Source organism: Garra rufa, chromosome 2 (assembly GCF_049309525.1).
Source record: "Garra rufa chromosome 2, GarRuf1.0, whole genome shotgun sequence".
Lineage (NCBI taxonomy): Eukaryota > Metazoa > Chordata > Actinopteri > Cypriniformes > Cyprinidae > Garra > Garra rufa.
The window spans coordinates 29498108-29519283 of NC_133362.1; the positions used below are offsets into that span (position 1 = coordinate 29498108).

The 21176-nt window shown below is 39.2% G+C and overlaps 1 protein-coding gene across 2 annotated transcripts; it reads left to right on the plus strand.

Annotated features, from left to right (window-relative positions):
- The first annotated feature begins 6680 nt into the window (after positions 1 to 6680).
- On the plus strand, positions 6681 to 20923 carry LOC141325404 (hyaluronan-binding protein 2-like). Of its 2 annotated transcripts, none has more exons than XM_073834066.1 (15): positions 6681 to 6835; positions 7078 to 7195; positions 7281 to 7367; positions 7562 to 7669; positions 14226 to 14342; positions 14469 to 14579; positions 15936 to 16107; positions 16399 to 16493; positions 16655 to 16774; positions 16940 to 17020; positions 18527 to 18818; positions 19015 to 19157; positions 19748 to 19882; positions 19977 to 20122; positions 20212 to 20923. In XM_073834066.1, exons 1-15 carry the CDS (start codon positions 6776 to 6778, stop codon positions 20374 to 20376), a joined length of 1950 nt encoding a protein of 649 aa, XP_073690167.1. In that variant the 5' UTR covers positions 6681 to 6775; the 3' UTR covers positions 20377 to 20923. The 2 variants fall into 2 exon arrangements, with proteins under 2 accessions (XP_073690167.1, XP_073690168.1); XM_073834067.1 differs by having other exon boundaries at positions 7281 to 7358.
- Positions 20924 to 21176: the final 253 nt, after the last annotated feature.

Below are 21176 nucleotides of genomic sequence, written 5' to 3' on the forward strand. Positions count from 1 at the left end.
TCAAAAGCTTTCGTTTTAGCATTTTAGCGTTTTTCATATTATATATTTTTTTCAATTATAGTTTAGGTTTTAGGAATTCTGATATATTATTTTGTCGTTTTATTAGTTTTTATACTTACGCTACCAGTCAAAAGTTTTTGAACAGTAAGATTTTAATGTTTTTTTAATCTCTTCTGCTCACCAAGCCTGTATTTATTTGATCAAGCAGTAATATTGAGAAATATTTTAACTATTTAAAATAACCGCTTTCTATTTGAATAGATTTTAAAATGTAATTTATTGCTGTGATCAAAGCCAAATTTTCAGCATTACTCCTGTCTTCAGTGTCACATGATCCTTCAGAAATCATTCTAATATGCTGATTTGCTGTTTAATAAACATTTTGTATTATTATCAGTATTTAAACAGTTGAGTATTTCTTTCAGGGTTCTTTAATGAATAGAAAATTAATAAAAAATCCAAAGATCAGCATTTATCTAAAATAAAAAGGTTTTGTAACGTTATACACTATACCAATCAAAAGCTTAGATTATTTATTCATTTATTTTTTGCATTTACAGCAAAAATAGTACAATTTTGAGATATATATATATATATATTTACTATTTAAAATAACTGTTTTCTATTTGAATGTATTTTAAAATTACATTTATTCTTGTGATTTCAAAGCTGAATTTTTAGCAAGTTACATGATCCTTCAGAAATAATTCTGAAATATTTTGATTTGCTCCTAAAAAACATTTATTATTATTATTATTATGTTGAAAACAGCTGAGTATAATTTTTTTAGGTTTATTTGATGAATAGAAAGTTCAGAAGAACAGCATTTATGTAAAATAGAAATCTTTCGTAACATCCTAAATGTTTTTTATTATCACTTTTGATCAATTTAAAGCATCCTTGCTAAATAAAAGTATTAATTTCTATAATTTCTTTCCTCCCCCCAATAAAATTATACTGACTCCAAGCTTTTGAATAGTGTATAACACTACAAAAGCTTATTTTTTTCAGATAAATGCTGATATTTGGATATTTCTATTTATCAAAAAAATTTTAAAAAATTACTCAACTCTTTAGATATTGATAATAATAAGAAAAATGTTTCTTGAACAGCAAATCAGCATATTAGAATGATTTCTGAATGATCGTGTGACTCTAAAGACTGGAGTAATGATGCTGAAAATGTAGCTTTGATCACAGGTAATAAATTACATTTTAAAATATATTCAAATAAAAAACAGTTTATTTAAATAGTGAAAATATTTCACAATATTACTGATTTCGCTGTATTTTGGATCAAATAAATGCAGAAGAGACTTAAAAAAACATTAAAAATCTTACTGTTCAAAAACTTTTGACTGGTAGTGTACATCTGTTCACAAAATAAAGTGTGCCTACATATGAATAAATAATTTAGTTTATTGCTGATATTCTTTTTTTGTGGGAAACAAACATTATAAAACATTATTTCCATTTTTTGTTGACACTGACGTGAATTTAATTGTGCTTTTGAAGGAAATCATTTACAGTGATTCTTACCTAGAACAACAGAAAACGACTGTATGCCAGGTACAGACAAATAAAGATGTATTATCATCTGGCTAAGACGTCAACAACATCCTCAGAAGGCCTTTCTCTCCACTGCACACTCACAGCAGGAGAGAAATAAAATTATCTCACTCAGGAGAACTTCTCTTTCTCTCTCAGGAAAATTAGATTGGCTCTGTTGATAGAAACCAAGAAAAACAGAAAGCTGTGGCATCCTTTGCACTCATATTAAGGAAACAACTTTGATATTAGCCATAGTTGTACTACTTTATGTAACCTGGCTGTCTTGCTGGAAAAAGAAACATGACTGAGGTTAATTTCAGGACATGGGAAGCCATACTCTGTGGACTGCTACAACAAGAATTGCCAGCTGAAGATTTGATTAAATTAAGCAAATTTCATGTCAATTTAGATGGTGAAGGAAGTCATGAGCACAAGCAAAACAGATTGAGGAATGACAGCAAGGCCTCGGTACTCCTGTAAACTGCACTGTAATATTTAATAGCTAATAAAAAGAAACTGTAATGGCTTGTCAGTCTCTTAAGTATAAAATGCTTAATTTAAAATACAAGGCCTATGAGACCATTTTGGTTTACTATGCTGTGTTTTGGATAACTTTAAGTAGGTCATAGTGAATACATCAGCCAAAGCACCTGCAATGAAAAGTGGTTGTGGAACACTGACTAGGATGATAAACATGTGATATCACATTCTGTAAACGATTTATAGCAGAAACAGATTACGCAATAGAGCCTACCATCTGTCCTGACTGCAAAACACACTTTCTCTTCTCTGTTGTTTGAGCTATGAGGGGCAGAATCCTCCGTCTGGCTGTGTAATGGGGGCTCAAACAGCTGACCTGCTCTTTAGTCAAGAATGTTTCTAAGCTCTTCTCTCTCACTTACTTACTTTCAATGTCTCTCTATTTATGAAATCACTATCATGAAATCATCCTTTCTGGTTTCAAGGATTTAGTCTCACATAATGCTTGGCTTTGGATATTGTCTGCAATACCTATGGGATAAGAGAATATGAAAGTTATGTACTTATTTATTAAAAAAATAATCCAGATTAAACAAACTATCAACATCACTGTCATCAGACCTACACGGTTGCCCAATAACATATGATCCAGAAAGAGAGGGCTAGGCTGCACTATTTCATCATAGTCTTTATCATGTGACTGATGTACAAATTAGGGGCAGCTGGAAATTGCTATGAAAACAACACTGAAGAAAGGACAGTGTGTATGTTTATGATGTCTAGTGTTACATTATAGTATTCTTTAAATATATGTTACAGTGATAAAGTGTGTATTCTGCTATGGGTACCATAGCTGTAATGTTATGTTACATTATTGAAATCATCCTCTGAGTAAGTTACTGTTTTGAAAATGATATATTAAAAAGCTGTAGCTCAGTGGTGACTGTTATGGGAAAGTGTTTTCAGTAGGCAAGTATTCTAGTGCCCTCGTGTGGTCAGATACTGAAGGTGCTGTAGAGGCACTAAACTACTTTTAACATGCATATGACTACTAGAACGAAAACAGAGAAGGACAAGGAATATATTGATATTAAGTATTTTGAGAATAATTTTTTTATGTATTAGTAAGTAACATGTGGATATCGTCCCGATGTAAAAGAAAGCATCATTATTTTAATATTGAATATCTCTTTATTCAGAAGGCTCCATCTTCTTTCAAGTAAGAGCGTTTAAAGTTTATGGGTGTGGCTTTCGGTCTCATCGCATCTATTTTTACCTTTACAAAACAGCTCGTTTTGCAGTTGATATTGCAAATTGGTGTGTCTTACCATGTTTTAACATAATATCTTAATTATGAACACACTGGTTTGTAGTTCAAACAGTTTTACCGTTTACTGCACATTGTTATTCTTTACTATATAGCATAGCAGCTTACCGGAAGTTTCGCCCATAGGTTTACATTTTCACGTTGGATAGAGGTTTTTTGCTTTAGGTCTTTTGAAGGAAGGGGGATCTTAAAGGAACACTCCACTTTTTTTGGAAATAGGCTCATTCTCCAACTCCCCCCAGTAAATAAGTTGAGTTTTACCGTTTTGAAATACATTCAGCCGTTCTCTTGTTCTGGCAATATCACTTTTAGCATAGCTTAGCATAGATCATTGAATCCTATTAGACCAATAGCATCACGTTCAAAAATGACCAACGAGTTTCAATATTTGTCCTATTTAAAACTTGACTCTTCTGTAGTTACATTGTGTACTAAGACCGGTGGAAAATGTAAAGCTGCGAATTTCTAGGCTGATAAGATTAGGAACTACACTCCCATTCCGGCGTAATAGTCAAGGAAGTTTGTTGCCATAATATGGATGCAGCAGGCTGAAATTAGTTTCCAGCTAGGTTAGCATTTGCACATGTGCTGCGTGATATTACTGCGAATGCTTCGACCATATTACGGCAGCAAACTTCATTGACTATTACACCGGAATGGGAGTGTAGTTCCTCATCTTATCAGCCTAGAAATTCGCAGCTTTACATTTTCCGCCGGTCTTAGTACACGATATAAATACAGAAGAGTCAAGTTTTAAATAGGACAAATATATATCAAAACTCGTTGATCATTTTTGAACGTGATGCTATTGGTCTCATAGGATTCAATGATCTATGCTAAGCTATGCTAAAAGTGATATCGCCAGAACAGGAGAACGGCTGAATGGATTTCAAAACGGTAAAACTCAACTTATTAACTCGGGGGGAGTTGGAGAATGAGCCTATTTCCAAAAAAAGTGGAGTGTTCCTTTAAGTAATGTCTCTGTGTGTGTAGGCATGAAAAATGTCATTTGTGTGTCCTGGGCATGTTAAATGTTATTTTGTTTTGTTTTTTTATGTTTTTCATATCTTCTTATTATATACTCTTTATACACTCTGTTTCGGGGTTCAAGTGTGTAGCGCTGAAACCCTATTGTAATTGTTAGAGTGGCCAAGGATCAGCAATCTCCACATAAATCTGATCAACAAGAACAAACCGTAAGTCACAGAGACTTGAAACTTTAAGGGATGGTAGTACTCCCATTGTCTACAATGTCAACAGCAATCCCAATTACAAAATCGCTCATAACTCCTAAACGGTTTATCGCATCAAGTATGTCTTATACCTGGCTCACGCCAGACAAAACGCATGCCTCAGATTCGTCCATCACCCTGGCAAATTTTTTGGGTATATTGCATTTTTTGAAAAAAATAAAAATGTTTTCGTGAACTAGTCCTAGATTTTTTGCCCGATTGAAACCAAACCAGTGCATGAAGATTCTTTGGAGATTGAATATCAGTAATTATCAAAAAAAAAAAAACAACAACTTTTGACTCTCCATTGCCAGCTTTATTAAACGGCTACAACTTTTGAATGGAATGAGATATCTTCGCCAAACTCACGGCGCGTATGCAAGAGCTGAATCTGAGGTCACATGAAAAAGTCACAAAGCTTGACCATTTGGTGCCATTATAAGAGGGAAAAAACATAAAAACGGCTATAACTACGCAACTGTTTGTCCTATCGACTATGTACTGAGACCATGTACTGAAAATTAATACACACGGCCTTGGTCCAAAGTGCCACAAGTGTCTATAAGGACATTTGTGTATGTCAAAAACATGGCTGTCATAGGCCAATGAACTTTAAGCACCTATAGACAAGGTTAACAATGGCCAATCGGAATGAAACTCGGTATGCCTGCTTGACTCGCAGCCCTAATGGTCTGTGTGAAATTTGAAATAAATTGGCCACATTTTTCAAGGGCATAAATGGTTGTATATTGCATGTTTTTTCACACATATACCTGATATTCGTATCATATGATAGACCTCATTGTTCCGAACAACTTTACCTCTAAACCTACTTTTGCGAACTAGTCATAGCTCTGTCTGGAAAAAAAAACACTGCAGTACAATTCTCTGGACGCTCTAGGTCTATAATTATCAAAAAATGTTGAAATTTACCCTTTGGGAAGCTATAACGGGATTGTTTAGAAAAGGGGCCTGTCCAAATATACCCAAAAGCCTATAAAGCCTAAATGAAAACCTGGTGAGCACATACAACAGGTTATTCTAAACAAGAATGCAAAGTTTCTGGGAGATCGGACCACAGCTGCCACTATAACAGTCATAAACGTTAAAAAACATCATATTTCTTTGGCCAATTACCTGTATTTGCCAAAAATGCTTTTTGAAATCATTGATTTAATTGGTTAAAGGCTTGCTAAATAATATGTAATGTCTTTTTCCATATGTGCTTAAATGCCTTAAAGTTCTTGAACCCTGGTAATCGCTGCTTGCAGCTATATTTTAAATCAATATTGAAACACTTTGGGCACCAAAGTTGTTTTTAAATGCGCTATATGAATAAAAGTTGTAAAGCTGAAGTAATAATGACCTGCCATCTTTGAAGGCTTTATGTGTTAATCTTAATGTGGAAAGAGGCCTATTGAATAGCATATTGAAGGTCTGTGCATTTAATTGTAAATAATTGACAAATAATTGACAACATACTTCTGCAAGCACCATATAATTCACAAATATTTCATTATAGAAAATTAATATACTGTATCATTTTGTCAATTTAGGAATACGCTAGAATAAAGATGGCCCCATAGCTTAAAGAGATGTGTACTAAAAGAAAAATAAAAGTATCGATCATGGGGTATTTAATATGTTTTTTTTTTACATCTTTCCTCTGCTGCAATCATGACCTCTCACAATCTACCCTTCGGACAAAGTCTGCAATGAAACAAACAGCATCCTGCTTTGTCAATATGATCTGTGAACCGCCAGCCGATCTGTTAATACAGTAACACTCTCTGTAAGACTTTTTGTTGATATGATTACTACTTATTTCATGATTCAGCATTACTTTATAATACCATAGTCACTTTTTCACATATTTCGAAATATTAAAGTATTTATATGGGTATGAGGGATGTAATGACCAAAACAAAATGGTACTTGCTGCACTCAAGTATAGGTAAACTCAAGATAAGACTTTTGAAATCCATAAATAAGTGGTTTGACTTTTGTCCATTACATAGACCCACAAACCCACACTTGTATGTATACCTGATAACCCCTCACACACACACACACACACACACACACACACACACACACACACACTCACAGGACACTGACCTTATACATTGAGTAAGATTTAGAGCACATCTGCACTGTGCCAGTCCTCCAGAGACCAACGGCCAGCATGAATCTCAAGCTGTGGCTGCTGCTCCTCTTTCTCTGTGCTGTCATTATCCCTGCACAGGTGTGTATGAATTATATTCTGATCATTACATAGAATCTGGAAGAATAGTGATACTGTGTTATGTTTTGTTTTTTTACTTAATCAAAGGATGTTCAAAATCAAACATTTGACTGAATATAGTAATAGTATAGTAGTTTGTCATTATTCACATTGTCTAATGACTGAATATTAGACTTGAATCACAATGATCTGATCTAGATATAATAATGTATTTTCTAAACAAGTTTCTAATCTTTCAACAGTTGAAGAAAGACAAAAATGGTAAACACGATAAGCATGAGGAACATGGTAAACATGGGCACCATGAAAAACATAGGCACCACGATAAACATGGGAAGAGAGGCAAAGAAAGATTGGAGAGTAGGTGGTTACCTTTTGGGTTGAAATATAACACATATGCATATTTTTAATATCTTAAATGTCCAATATAAACGTATGATTTCAGGACTGAAAGCTGAGTTTGACAGCTCTGATGACTCTGATGATGATGATGATGCAAACGATTGGCTGTTTGAGCTTCAAGGTCTAAGAGGTTTGGTTCATTCAATTATAAAAGTATTGTGTGTACTACCGTACATTTGGGGCTAGTGTGATTTTTTTCCCCCTTTACATTAAATTAACCAAAAGTGACAGTAAAGTCATTACAAAAGATCTTTGATTTTTGTTCTATTCATCAAAGGATTCTAAAAGAAAAGCAAATAAATGTTTCCCACTTTGATTATTTAGGAAAATGCAGTCCAAATCCATGCCTGAACGGTGGGCAGTGTGAAGAAAAAAAAGATAAATTCAAATGCAAATGCCCAAAGCAGTTTTCAGGTAGAAGGTGCGACAGAGGTATGAGTTCACCTGACACCTGCACATTTATATAACATCACTGAAGAAGGGGTGGGTAATATGGCAAAAATATCACGATTTTTTTCATAAATATCACAATTCAAAGTTTTATCACGATTCTTTGTCATGTTAGTTTTACTATTTTACAAGTTGTCAGAGCAGTACAGCCAAACTAATTTCCCTATTTAAAACCAAAACCTTACAAGGTAACAAAATATAAAAAAAAGTGGGCGAAGATAAAAAAAAAACTATCATTATTTTATCTTTGTTTTAAAAAATAAGAACAAAGATAGGCTACATGTTACAAATACACATAATATACAAATTAAACAAACAGTGCTACAGTTTTCAGGTACAGTATGTATTTGTCATTTAAGAAATTGAATTAACAAATATAAAAATAAAACACTATATACACTGTATACGTAAATTATACATTGACTCTTATTAAAGCAACTATATTAAACTTCTTTAGTCAAGAGCAGTGAGTGATTTTTCTTTGTGTTTTCTTCTATTAGCATACCATCACCCAAAAATGACAATTCTGTCATCATTTACTCACTCTCGAGATTTTTTAAGCATAAAACATTTTGAACATAAAACTTACTTTGAATAATGTGGGTAACCAAACTGGTGCTGGGCTCCAGTTTACTTCAATAGTATTTTATTAATTTTTGTCCCACTATTAAAGTGAGTGGGGACCAGTTACTATGGCAAGCCGTTCAGGAAAAAATTATGGCAAGCCGTTCAGGAAAAAATTCATGTGTATTGTGTTAATATGGATTGGTTCACTGGTTGAATGTATGGTTTAATCACAAACGCATTTGTTCATAATACATTGGTATAACCAGACATGTATTGGTTTAGATACATCGGTCTGATCACATGCACATGGGTTTGCTCCTGTATACGTTGGTTCATTCTTAAACATTGGGCTTCTCAATAATGCAATGGTTTCCTCAACTATGTATTGGTTGAGATAAATCGGTGTCCTCAAGTATACATTGGTTTGTAAGTATATTGTTTTCTTCAGGTATATTATGGTTTAGATACATTGGTTAGCTCGAGTATACATTGGTTTGTTCAGCTGTAGATTGGTCTAAACCGATGTATCTAAACCAATATATACTTGAATAAACCCATATATACTAACCAATACATAGTTGAGAAAACCAATGTATCTAGACCAATATATACTTGAACAAACCAATATATACTAACCAATGCATAGTTCAGGAAACCAGTAAATCTAAACCAATATATACTTGAAGAAACCAATATATAAATACACAAACCAATATATTCCTGAAGAAACCAATATATACAGACCAATATATACTTGAATAAAGCAATATATATATACACACAAACCAATATGTTCCTGAAGAAACCAATATATACAGACCAATGTATACTTAAATAAACCAATATATAATAACCAATACACAGTTGAGGAAACCGATGTATCTAAGCCAATATGTAATTGAAAAAAACAATATAAGCTTAAGTAAACCAATGTATCTAAACCAATCTACAGCTGAAAAAAATAATGTATACTTGAGCTAACCAATGTATCTAAACCATAATATACCTGAAGAAAACAATATACTTACAAACCAATGTATATTTGAGGAAACCGATTTATCTCAACCAATACATAGTTGAGGAAACCAATGATTACTTAAACGAACCAACGTATACATGAGCAAACCCATGTGCATGTGATCAGACCGATGTATCTAAACCAATACATGTCTGGTTATACCAATGTATTATGAACAAATGCGTTTGTGATTAAACCATACATTCAACCAGTGAACCAATCCATATTCACACAATACACATGATTTACCTTAATCCACGTTATTTAAAATATCTTCTTTTGTGTTCGCATAAGAAAAAATTGTATAGACATTTGGGACAATGTGAGTGACTAAAGTTTTGGGTGAACTGTCCCTTTAATGACAATCGACAGCATTTAGTTCCCCCTCAGTCGAATCACTTCGACGTTACATTGGGATCTCGCTTGAGAGACCGATCATCTCTGAGCCTTATTAAAAAGGCCAATTGAAAATTGGCGAGTGGACGTGCGCGCCGGCCACGCCCCCGTACATACGGGTATATAAGATGGCGGCGCGCACCACTCAGTCAGACTTTTTTGCTTCAGAGCCGATGGACTGAGCCTCGGTCCTCTTGACTGCTACTACTAAGAAGAGTTCTTCAGAGTTCATGCTCCCTCCTGCTGGTGCGCTGCCAAAACTAAAAGAGTGTTTCACAGAAAGAGCATTGTTTGGCAGCCGCCAGCGTGATCCTGCGGGCGGCCGTTTTCACGGCCATATAAAGCCTTTGCATCTCCAGCGAGCAGCCCCGGCGAGTGCACGGTTGCCCCCGCGGCGCCTCCCTGGGCAACCAGGATCACAAAAGAGCAATTTCTAGCGGCCGTTTCAGACGTCCTTTTCAGAATGTCTTTTCGGCCGTGCGTTTCTGGGTGTGGTAGTTTCCTCTCCTCAGCAGACGGACATGAACGCTGCCTCCCGTGTTTAGGCTTTGAGCACGCTGGGGCGGCGTTCACGAATGGTTCATGCCCACACGTTGAAAGCATGACCATGGCCACGCTGAAGTCCCGCCGCTCGTTCGCGAGCTGGCTCCCCCCGCCTCCCTCCCATTCAAATTATGGTAGAGAACGTTCCGCCGGCTCAAAAAAGCCCTGCGGACTTCTCTGTCTCAGCGTGGTCCCGTTGAGTTTCCGCAGCAGTACGCTTCCCCGCCTGGCGGGCCGAGCATCTCCTTCGGTGCTCTTGCAGAGGATGAGATGTCTGTCACAGCATCAGAGGGAGAGTCAGACGGTGACACATCTCTTCCCGCGGCGCGGCGCCCACCCGCGGTCGCTGCCCCTCCGGAGGTTGATGTCGAACTGTCGGCTATGCTTCTCCGGGTAGCCCGGGGGGGATCGGTTTGGAGGTTCCCCAAGAGCCTCCGGCCGATCCTTCTAGGCTGGACGACTGGTTCCTGGGGGGGGCACCGGGGGCAGCGCCGCGCTCCCCCCCGGTCCCGTTCTTCCCGGACATGCATGAGGAGCTGACAAAATCGTGGCGCGCCCCCTATTCATTTGGAGCGCGCTCCAGCTCCTCTCCCCTCGCCACTCTCGATGGTGGGGCAGCCAAGGGGTACGTGGCGTGCCTCTGTTCTGCCCGCGCAGGTCACGTTCCTACTGGCAAAGGACGCGATCCAGCCTGTCCCTCCAGCCGGGACGAGGTCAGGATTTGACAAGAGTCCCGACTTCACGTGTCCAGTTAGAGTGGTGGGTTAACATCCGCCCTGGATGGAGCTCTGTGCCGATCCCTTCTTAGGCTGTCGGCACACATGCTCACGACGAAGCACATACAGGTATGTTTCCGTCTCCAGGGCTGGGTCGCAGCCATCTGCCTGAAGGGCACCCGCTGTTGCGTCTCGATCTTTCCCCGGCGCACACCCCTTCTGCGGTCTGCCCCGGGGATCGAGCGCTTCAGCGCGAGGTGCTTCCATTTGGCTAGTCCCCCTCCTTCCTGCCTTGTTTAGGCCATGGGAGCTCCCCTGTCCCCTCTTCGGCAGACAGGAATTCGCGTCTCAACCGTCTCTTCGACTGGTGCTTTACCAGCCCACTCGTGAGTTCCGTTGTGCGAATACAGGGACCTGGTGCTTCGGCACCCTCGCCATCTGGTCCTTCAGGCCAACCGAGGGAATTCTTTTCCTCGGTCGGGAGCCCGACTCGGTCCACAAGACGGCCCGCCTTGCTACCAAGAGCGCGCAGTCAGTGCTGTAGTCCCTGAGCTAATCAGGCACAATACAGTGGTACACCTCTCAAAATCAGAGGCTCCTGGGGCACATGACAGCTCTAGCCGCTTGCCGCTAATCTTGTTTCATGTGAGACCAATTCAGCACGATCGAGTCCCATGATGGGCATGGCATCTCGGCTCACTCCGGACTGGCGTTTTCCCGCAGTATTGCCGACAAGTCAGCCCGTGGCTTACCACGGGTTGGGTTGCCATGTACGACAGAGGCTTACAGCTCCTCCCCATCTGCTCCCATGGAGTCCAACGAGGCAGATTTTGCTACTTGCCATTCACTTGAAGCAGGGAAACTCAACCGTGCAGCCGGCCGGTTCCCACGGCAGTCCACCCACCTGCAGAATGGCGACTCCACCCCGTGACGCAGCTAGTTGGAGTTATATCGGTAAGGCCCAGCCACATCCGTTCGCCCTTCCGATTCCTCCCATTGCCAGAGTAGCACTGGCACACAGCTGACCTCTGGGGCCCAAGTACGCCCTTCCCCAGCGAGCCTCCTTGCGCAGACTCTGTGCGAGTCCAGGGAGGACGAGGAGTAAGTCTGTAGGTTGCGCTACAAGGATGGCCCACCCAGACTTAGGTCTTAGTAACCATTCCCTCGCGGCAGTCCCTCCCTGTAAGGGCACGGTTTGACACCGTAGACCTCTCCGGCCTTCCACAGACCGTGATACAAACTATCACTCAGTACTGAGCCCCCTTGACACCGGCAGGCTTACGCACTGAGATGAGGTCTATTTGCTGGCATTCCTCTCGCTGAGAGGCACAGAGATAAACGATTGCAGTGGTGCTTCCTTTTCTGCAGGAGAGTAGGAGCGCAGGCTGTCCCCTCGACTCTCGGTATATATGCCGCCGCTTAGCCGCATATCACATGCAGTAGATGGAGCAAAGTAGGTAAGCACCCACTGGTCGTGAGGTCCCTCAGAGGTGCCCAGACCGCACCTCATACCCTCTTGGGACCCCCCCGTCGCCCTTCAGGGCCGCGGTGCGCTCCAATTGAGCCACTGGCCTCAGTCGAGCTAGAATTCCTGTCATTAAGACAGTGCTCCTGACTGCCCTGGCTTCCATCATGAGGGTAGGAGACCTACAACCTTTCTCTGTCAGCGAAGCGTGTCTAGAAATCGGGCCCGGCGACTCTCACGTTACAACCTGAGACCCCGGCCCGGTTATTGTGCCCAAGGTTCCCCACCACGCCTTTCCGCGATCAGGTGGTGAACCTGCAAGCTCTGCCCTGGAGGAGGCAGACCCAGCCTTGCGATGTTGTGTCTATAAATATGTGAAAATGAAATCGCTCGGCACTTCAGGCGCACCGAGCAGCTTATCTGCTTCGGGGTTCAGCAGAAAGGCAATGCTGTCCCCAAACTGAGGTTGGCTCATTGGGTGGTAGATGCCATCTCCCTGTCTTATCTATATCAGGGAGAGCCATGCCCCTTAGGTGTTCATGCCCACTCCACTAGGAGTGTTGCTTCATCCTATGCGTTGGCTCATGGCGCCTCACTAGCAGATATCAGTAGAGCTGCGGGCTGGGCGACACCTAATCCCTTCGCTAGGTTCTACAACCTCCGCGCAGAGGCCGTATCCTCCTGTGTCTTAACATAAGACTTCAGGCGAGCGGGAGGATGGCTGGTGTCGGCTTGCTGCGCCATTCCCACGTGGATCCGTGCGCTATCTCCCAGAATGTTCCCTCCGGGGAATCCTGGGTCCTCCATGCCCCGCAGTCAGGGCTAGATGCGGAGTAGTCCTTGGCTGTGATCCTGCCTGGGTCTCCTTCGCCCCGCAGGTTGTGGCTATACTTTTCCATCTTATTTACCCGTATGTACGGGGGCGTGGCTGGCGCGCACGTCCACTCGCCAATTTTCAATTGGCCTTTTTAATAGGCTCAGAAATGATCGGTCTCTCAAGCGAGATCCCAATGTAACGTCCCCGTTCCTTCCTTCAGGGAACGAGGGTTACCTTCGTAACCTAGACGTTCTGTCACTGCACCCATTTTTCTCTTAACTGTTCACTTTCACTTTGGGCATAGCCGACTGTGTTTATATGTAATCATTGCGTGTTTTTGACAGCATTAGCGAATCAGATGCCAAAGATAGCTTAGTCCAGTAATCAGGCGCTGTTTGACAGGCTTTTAGCGTGCGCTACAGGTTCATGAAGCGCATGACAAAACAGCGCGCGAACAAAATAACGTTATTTTACCAGCAGGGCTTTGAAGCACATGCAAATAATATACTTTTGTGATTGTGAATACGAATAAGTGCAGTGTGCCATGAGGGAATGTATGACGTGTTGTACCGTATATTGAGACTAAGGCTCACTGTAGCATGATCTCAGCTGAAAAAAAAAACAGCTAAAACCAGCCTAGGCTGGTTGGCTGGTCTTAGCTGGTTTAAGCTGGAAGTAGCTGGTTTTAGCTGTTCTCCCAGTCTGGCCAGGCTGGTTTTAGCTGGTGGTCTCCTAGCCTGGCCAGCTAAGGCCAGCCTGACCAGGCTGGGAAAATGGCCGAAATCCCTCTAAAACCAGCCAGCTGACCAGCTATGACCAGCAAAAACCAGGCTGGTTGACCAGCTAAAACCAGCCAACCAGCCTAGGTTGGTTTTAGCTGTTTTTTCAGCAGGGATACTACGATATTTATTGAAAAGCAGATCGTGGAGACATTTTAATCGTCCACGATCAAAAGTCGTCATATCACACACCCCCACACAGAAGTCATTTTGAAAAGCATTTTATGTTTATTTTAGGAAAAAAGGTTTGTAAGAAGGGAACCTGTGGGGCAGGATTTTGTCTTCTGACCCCAACTGCTCCCTACTATAAGTGCAAGTGTATTCCACCATTTGCACCACCAAACTGCAGGACACGTAAGATATTCAACACTGAAATCATGCTGCACCATGCCAGTGTTTGTTAACAGTTTTCTAAATAATGCAGATATATGGGTCAAATAGGTCTACTTGTTGATTCAAGATTTATGTCTTTTTGTCTAGCCACTCCATGTGAACCAAACCCTTGTCAGAATAATGGCAAATGTGTTGATGACGATGATGATTTTGAATGCGTTTGTCCGGTTGGTTACAGTGGACAATACTGTCAAGTTGGTGAGTATATAATTACAGAGATGCTGTATTTCTCTCATTGGATACATTTATGTGTATCCATCTTATTTTTTTCAGTGTATATTTTATGGGTCTGGCTTCAGGTCTCATCCACGTCCAGCTATATTTACCTGTACAAAATAACTTGTTTTGAACCTTGATATTTGCAAATTGATACATACAGAGTAGGTACAGGGTTCCCATGGGTCTTGAAATCTTTGAAAGTTTGTGAATCTGATTTCTTTTTTGATAATCTGTTGCCCAAATATTTTATTTAATGTAATGTTGAATTGCTTTGCTTGTTAAGATAATGTAAACCCATGAGGGAAGAAAAACTTAAAAGCATATTTATATATTTTAAAACTTTTGGTTACATGAGCTTAAGCACTTTTCAATAATATCCATGCAAAAGTTAATATCAGATCATTTTAGAATATAGAGTATAGGATGCACCGAATATCCTTCAGTTTTATGCAAACCAGAAATATGACAAATAGAATATCAGATCTCTGTCATATGGCCAACATAAATAAATAAATAAACAACTACATTTTACTAAAGTAAATAAATAACAACTACAAAATGTCAAATTGTATTACCGAGTTTTCACGATGCGTCATAAATCAGCCACATTGGTGGCGCTGAATGTAAACAATCCCACTGAACCGAATGAAACATGCATATTTTGCTGATTATTGCTTCTGAAAATGGTGAATTATTGTGATGTTTTGGGCTGCACTAATCGGTTGGGCTGAGAAAAAAAGTATATAGACTGCCAAAAGTTATAACAAATCAAGAGAAGTGTGCAAAACACTGTCTGGCCAAACTGAACCAGGATTTGCAAGGTAAGAATTTTGACAACATTCATGTTTTTTTTTTTTTTTCATTTCCAGTCAGGTAGGTAAAATATTAGGCTAATATCTTAATTAATACTGCTCGTATGTATCTTTACCACCTATTAACTTTAGTTTGTCAAAATATTATGTACTTTCCTGCTCACTAAATCCTTCTCTATATGATTTAGCAGCTCCACACGTGTTTTTCCGTGGTTTAGACCGCATAAAGTAGCAGAACAACGTATTCAGTAGTACATTAACCATGCAATCCATGCCGTTTTTACATCCATCATATCACCAATATGGCCGCGTATCCGGGTAACTGACCAAAACGTGACGCAAGTGCAAACCCTCTATAGTTAGATATTTAAGAAACAAATTGCATGTTTGAAAAGTGTCCATACAATGACATGTTGTTATGATGGTCTCAAAGGTTCTTTTCTGTGATATTTTTTGTTTTATGATTTTCTTGCAACATGACAACAACATATGCAATCATACTGTGCTGTGACTGTATTCTCAGACCCTAATGACTGCTATGAGGGGGACGGACAGTCATACAGAGGGAAGGTGTCCGAGACAGAAAATGGGGATGAGTGTCTCGACTGGAACTCTGAGTTTGTTCTGGATAAGCGATCTTTTCCTTCAGTGGCATTTACATCTAATGAAGGCCTGGGACCACATAACTTCTGCAGGTTAAAAACATGCGGGGACTAAAAGCCTGAGACTTACACATTACAGTAGTGACCTATAAGTAGTGCATTTATTGTATGTGAAAATGTTTCTTTGGTTTACATTTTTTTTTTAAACTCTACAACTTTAAATTACCTGTTGAAATTTTATTTTGACATATTTTTAGTCCCACATTTTCTGGTCTCAGGCTTTTGGAATGAACTGTATATGCACACATGGGCAAAAACACACTTGTCTAGACTTAAGAAGCAGTGGATTTAACCCTCATCTCAACTACAAATCTTACATTACAGAAACCCTGATGGAGATAAGAAGCCATGGTGCTTTATAAAGAAGAACAAGAGACTCCGATGGGATTATTGTAATGTCAGAAAATGTCCCACACCTGGTAAGACTAAAGTGGTTTATAATCTGATACTTTTCCTTCATGAACTATAACACAGCGGCCTTTAGAGTCATTTGAATTAAATTAAATTACATGATGTAACATTACTAAACCGCCATCTAATTCTAGTTCCAGTTTACTCACATGCAGCACTTTTTTCACAGCCACAACTACCATAAAAATGGTGACTACCACTGCTAAAATTCAACCCACCACAGCTGCAGTCACACATGATACTCCACCAAATCCAACTACTCTACAAACAACCGTACCAGCCAAGACAGGTAAAACTTCTTCATTACAGCACTAGGACTCTTACTGTTTGTATCACTCCAGTTGTCTATGTATGAGAACTGTATTTCCAGTTTTTCCACATATTCAGCTATTACTCACATGCTGCATTTTTTCCACCACAACAACTACCATAAAAATTGGTACCACTGCTAAAGGTCCACCCACCACAGCTGCAGTCACACACGATATTCCACCAAATCCAACTACTCTACAAACAACCGTACCAGCCAAGACAGGTAAAACTTCTTCATTACCAACATGCCTGTCTTTATAAGTGAATCATTTATTCAGCCCATTCGTTCAAAACACTGATATAAAGGTGCAGTTGCTTTAGAGACATTTTGGTGAAATGTGGCTCTCATTCAATGCCACTGCTGTGTGCGTTACTCTGAGACTCGTGAATGGGGAGGTGGTGAGGCAAAAACAAAGTAAAGGTTGGAATACACAACACAACTTTGAACTTTTTCTCTGAACACCTTTTAAAACACTAGGAATTATACACTTGATGACTTTGTAATAAGTTACAGAGAACACTGGACATTATAAACTAAATGTCAGTGGATTATACACTATTATACTACGGGGCCGTTGAATGCTTGAATCTGACTGGCTGACGAACGTTCTAGAGGTGTGCATTATTTTCAGGGAAACGCACGGTGATCGTAGTTCCAGGCAGCTTTTGACCGCATTACATGTCTATATCACTTCGCCACACGATTTCAGTTATTTCAAAGGTCTTTACAGCCTGGATAACAGGAAACAACAGGATAAAAACGACATTTTATGTTCATGTTTTTTCCACAATATTACGTTTTATTATGTACGGAAAGCACAAACTCTATTTCTCTCGCTCTCTCTCCCTCACAGATGCACACATACAGTTAGCACTCGTGTTAGCATTTGCGCTAATGTTGTTCGCCCTGCTCTGACGATTAACAACTTAAAAACGACATGACAGTTCTCACACGCGAGGTAACAATGGCGTGGTCTTGAAGAAAATGGACTAAAAGTTTAACTGTTAGTAGAGACGATGCTGCCAGTCACCTTTGAGAGACACACAGACTTGAGAGAGGTAATTCATGCACTTAATCTCTCTCTCCCTCTCTCTTTCTGTCTGTCTGCTTGCCTGACGGTCTGTCTAAACATCATTGTTAACTGCATTTATTTGCTATTAACGGCTCAAGCGTCGTTACTAGGTCTAAAATGACGTTTTAGAACTGCCAACAAAGGGTTGGATGAGCTGCATAAGAAATTAATCCTACTCACAGTAGCATTTTAAGGATAAAAAGGGGACGAAAGTCTTGAAATATATTATCTGATCGATGTCTTGAGGTGTGGTGACCGTAGTATAAGCGGAATAATTGACTTCGGTCCGTAGAATTATTCGAAAATAATGCACACCCGAGGTGTAACGGCATCAACACCTCGGGTGTGCATTATTTTCTAAGAATTCTAAGGCACGTCGTCAATTATTCCTTACTTAGACCTTCAAGCTTTTCAGTACACAAAAAAACTCAGGCAGAACAACAGGAAACCAAAGCAATATGTGCTTTAAAATCAGCTCAAAAAAGCAGGCATGTTGGATATCTTCTTACTGGACAGATTCATAGTCTAAAGCTAAAAAAAATCACAGTCTATATACAGGGCAAAAGTCATTTTGTGTATCCCAGCGTAATTGTCAATACCATGTCTAAAATTTGAGTTACTTAATATTAACTTCTTGTTTATTGAATGCCTACCAGATGGCAGCGTAACCCCAGAGAGCACCAGTTCAGCCCGAATAACCACTACTCCTGTCCCACCAACCACATTACCAATAAACAATACTTCATCAAGGAGTTTCCCTACCTGTGGTAAACCTGAGCCAAAAAAACAACTAAACCGAATTTATGGGGGTCTTAAAGCAATTCCTGGAGCCCATCCATGGCAAGTATCAGTACAGGTTAGGCCAAAAGGATCCATCCAAGACTACAGACACATTTGTGGAGGCACCCTTATCAAGCCTTGCTGGGTGCTGACTGCTGGCCACTGTATGTAAGTATGGCCCTTAGTAAACAGAAAAAATCAAAAACTCAGTTTGATATTAAATCTGACTTCTTATCTGCATTATTTCAATTTTCTTAAAAGTGTCTTTGTTGTTAATAAACTAGATGATGTGCTCCTAATAATATATTTAGGCACATTTAAACTCAAATTAACCATACCTCGTTTTCCTTTGTTGTATGTACAGTGGTAAAAATCAGGATTACAGAGTTATTTTGGGTGGACTAAATCTAAAACAAAAGGACAAAACAGACCAGACTGTACTGGTGGAGGACATCATCCTCCATGAAAAGTTCAAGGAAACCCCTGACGTTGTCTACAATGACATTGGTAAGTAATGTTTAATAATAATCAGTGTTATAGATTTTAGTTTAACATTTTGGTTTTATTTGGATTTTCTAGTGTTTTCTGTTCTTAAACTCATTTGGCTTTTTATTTTGAAAGCTGTGTTTCCTTTTCTTAGCTGTGGCCAAAATTGCAGCCATTATCACCTTATAGGATTGTGCACTATTTTGAGTGTCAGCCATTTTTTGTGAAAATTACAGTCATACCAAAAATTATTCAGACACCAGATAAAATTTCATTCAATCCCATAATGCACTGCGATTAGTAGTGTACAATTGGGTATTACAGAATACCCATAATATATTGTTTGAATCTCATACAAAGGAAACAATTTATATTCTTATAAATATGCAAAATGCTAATTTTTCAGAAAAACAAGACAGGAGAAACCCCTGGATAAAATCAGAAAAAGATCAAAAATCACATGTGACAAGGACAAGGAACACAAACCTTAAAAATAAAAGCCTGACATGAATAATTTCAAAACAAAAGACCCCAAAAATGTTGATGTGGTTCACATTACTGTTGAGATTCCATTTAAGTCTTTTCATTTTTTATTCTTTCTTGGGTTGCAGCTCTATTAAAACTAAAAGCTACTAATGGAGAATGTGCTAAGGAAAGTCAGTTTGTGAAGGCTGCATGCTTGCCCAAAGAACCTTTTGCAGATGGAACAGAATGCAGGATTTCTGGATGGGGAGTCACTGAGAAGTGTATGTTTCCATACATGTCTATTTCTGAATTTGTGTTCTGAAGTCATCATCAATGAAAGGACTGAATCTGTTCTTTTTTACATCCTTTCTGTAGCAGAGCAAGGCTCTGTGCATTTGCTCGATGCACAGGTTTTGCTAATTTCTCAGGAGGCTTGTTCCAGTAATAAAGTATATGCGACTTTACTGGATAACAACATGTTTTGCGCGGGCTATCTCAAGGGAGGAGTGGACTCCTGTCAGGTGGGTCATTGTTTTAACTGTATAATGTTGAAAGGATCCTGTACAGCTGTAACAATAATGATATTAACATTGAACTGTCTTTCTGACAGGGTGACTCTGGTGGGCCTTTAACTTGTGAGAAAGATAAAAAACACTATATCTATGGTATAGTGAGCTGGGGAGACAGCTGTGGCCAGAAGAACAAGCCTGGTGTCTATACCAAAGTACTTAATTATTTGGATTGGATCAATGAAAAAACTGGTGGACCACAGTAGCATATCCATGAAAGATTAGCCACCAGAAATGCTTTGTACTCGTTTACATTGTAGAGTTTGAGATAATGCTTCTGATGAATTAATCAAATCTTGTGTCACTGTGGAATTCATTTAATTGGAATAAATACATTTTATTTGAATTTTAAAACACACAAATGTTCTACATTTCTAGTTCAAAATGCTGTTCTTTTGAACTTTTGAAAGAGCTCTGAAATAAATGCATCTCAGTTTTCACAGAATATTAAGCAGCACAACTGTTTTCAACATTAGCATTATTAAGAAATGTTAATTGAGCAACAAATCAGCATATTAGAATGAATTCTGTAGGATCATGTGACCTTGAAGACTGATGACAATTCAGCATAGCAATTGCAGGAATAAAATACATTTTAAAACAATAAAACAGAAAACTGTTATTTTGAATTGTAATAATATTTCACAATATTGTTGTACTGTATTTTTGTCAAATAAATGCAGCCTTGGTGAGCATAAGAATATGGAAGCCCGTTTCCACCACTGAATAAAAAATAAAGGTTATTGCGACTTATCTCACAATTCTGACTTTTTTTTCTCAGAACTGTGAGATATAAACTCACAATTGTGAGTTATAAAGTCAGAATTGCATTATATAAACTCGCAATTGTGAGTTCTAAAGTCAGAATTCCGAGATATAAACTCGCAATTCTGAGAAATGAAGAATTGTGTGATATAAACTGGCAATTGCAAGTTATTAAGTCAAAATTGTGAGATATAATTTCACAGTTCTGTGAACATATTGTTTCTCCTCAGAACTGGACTTT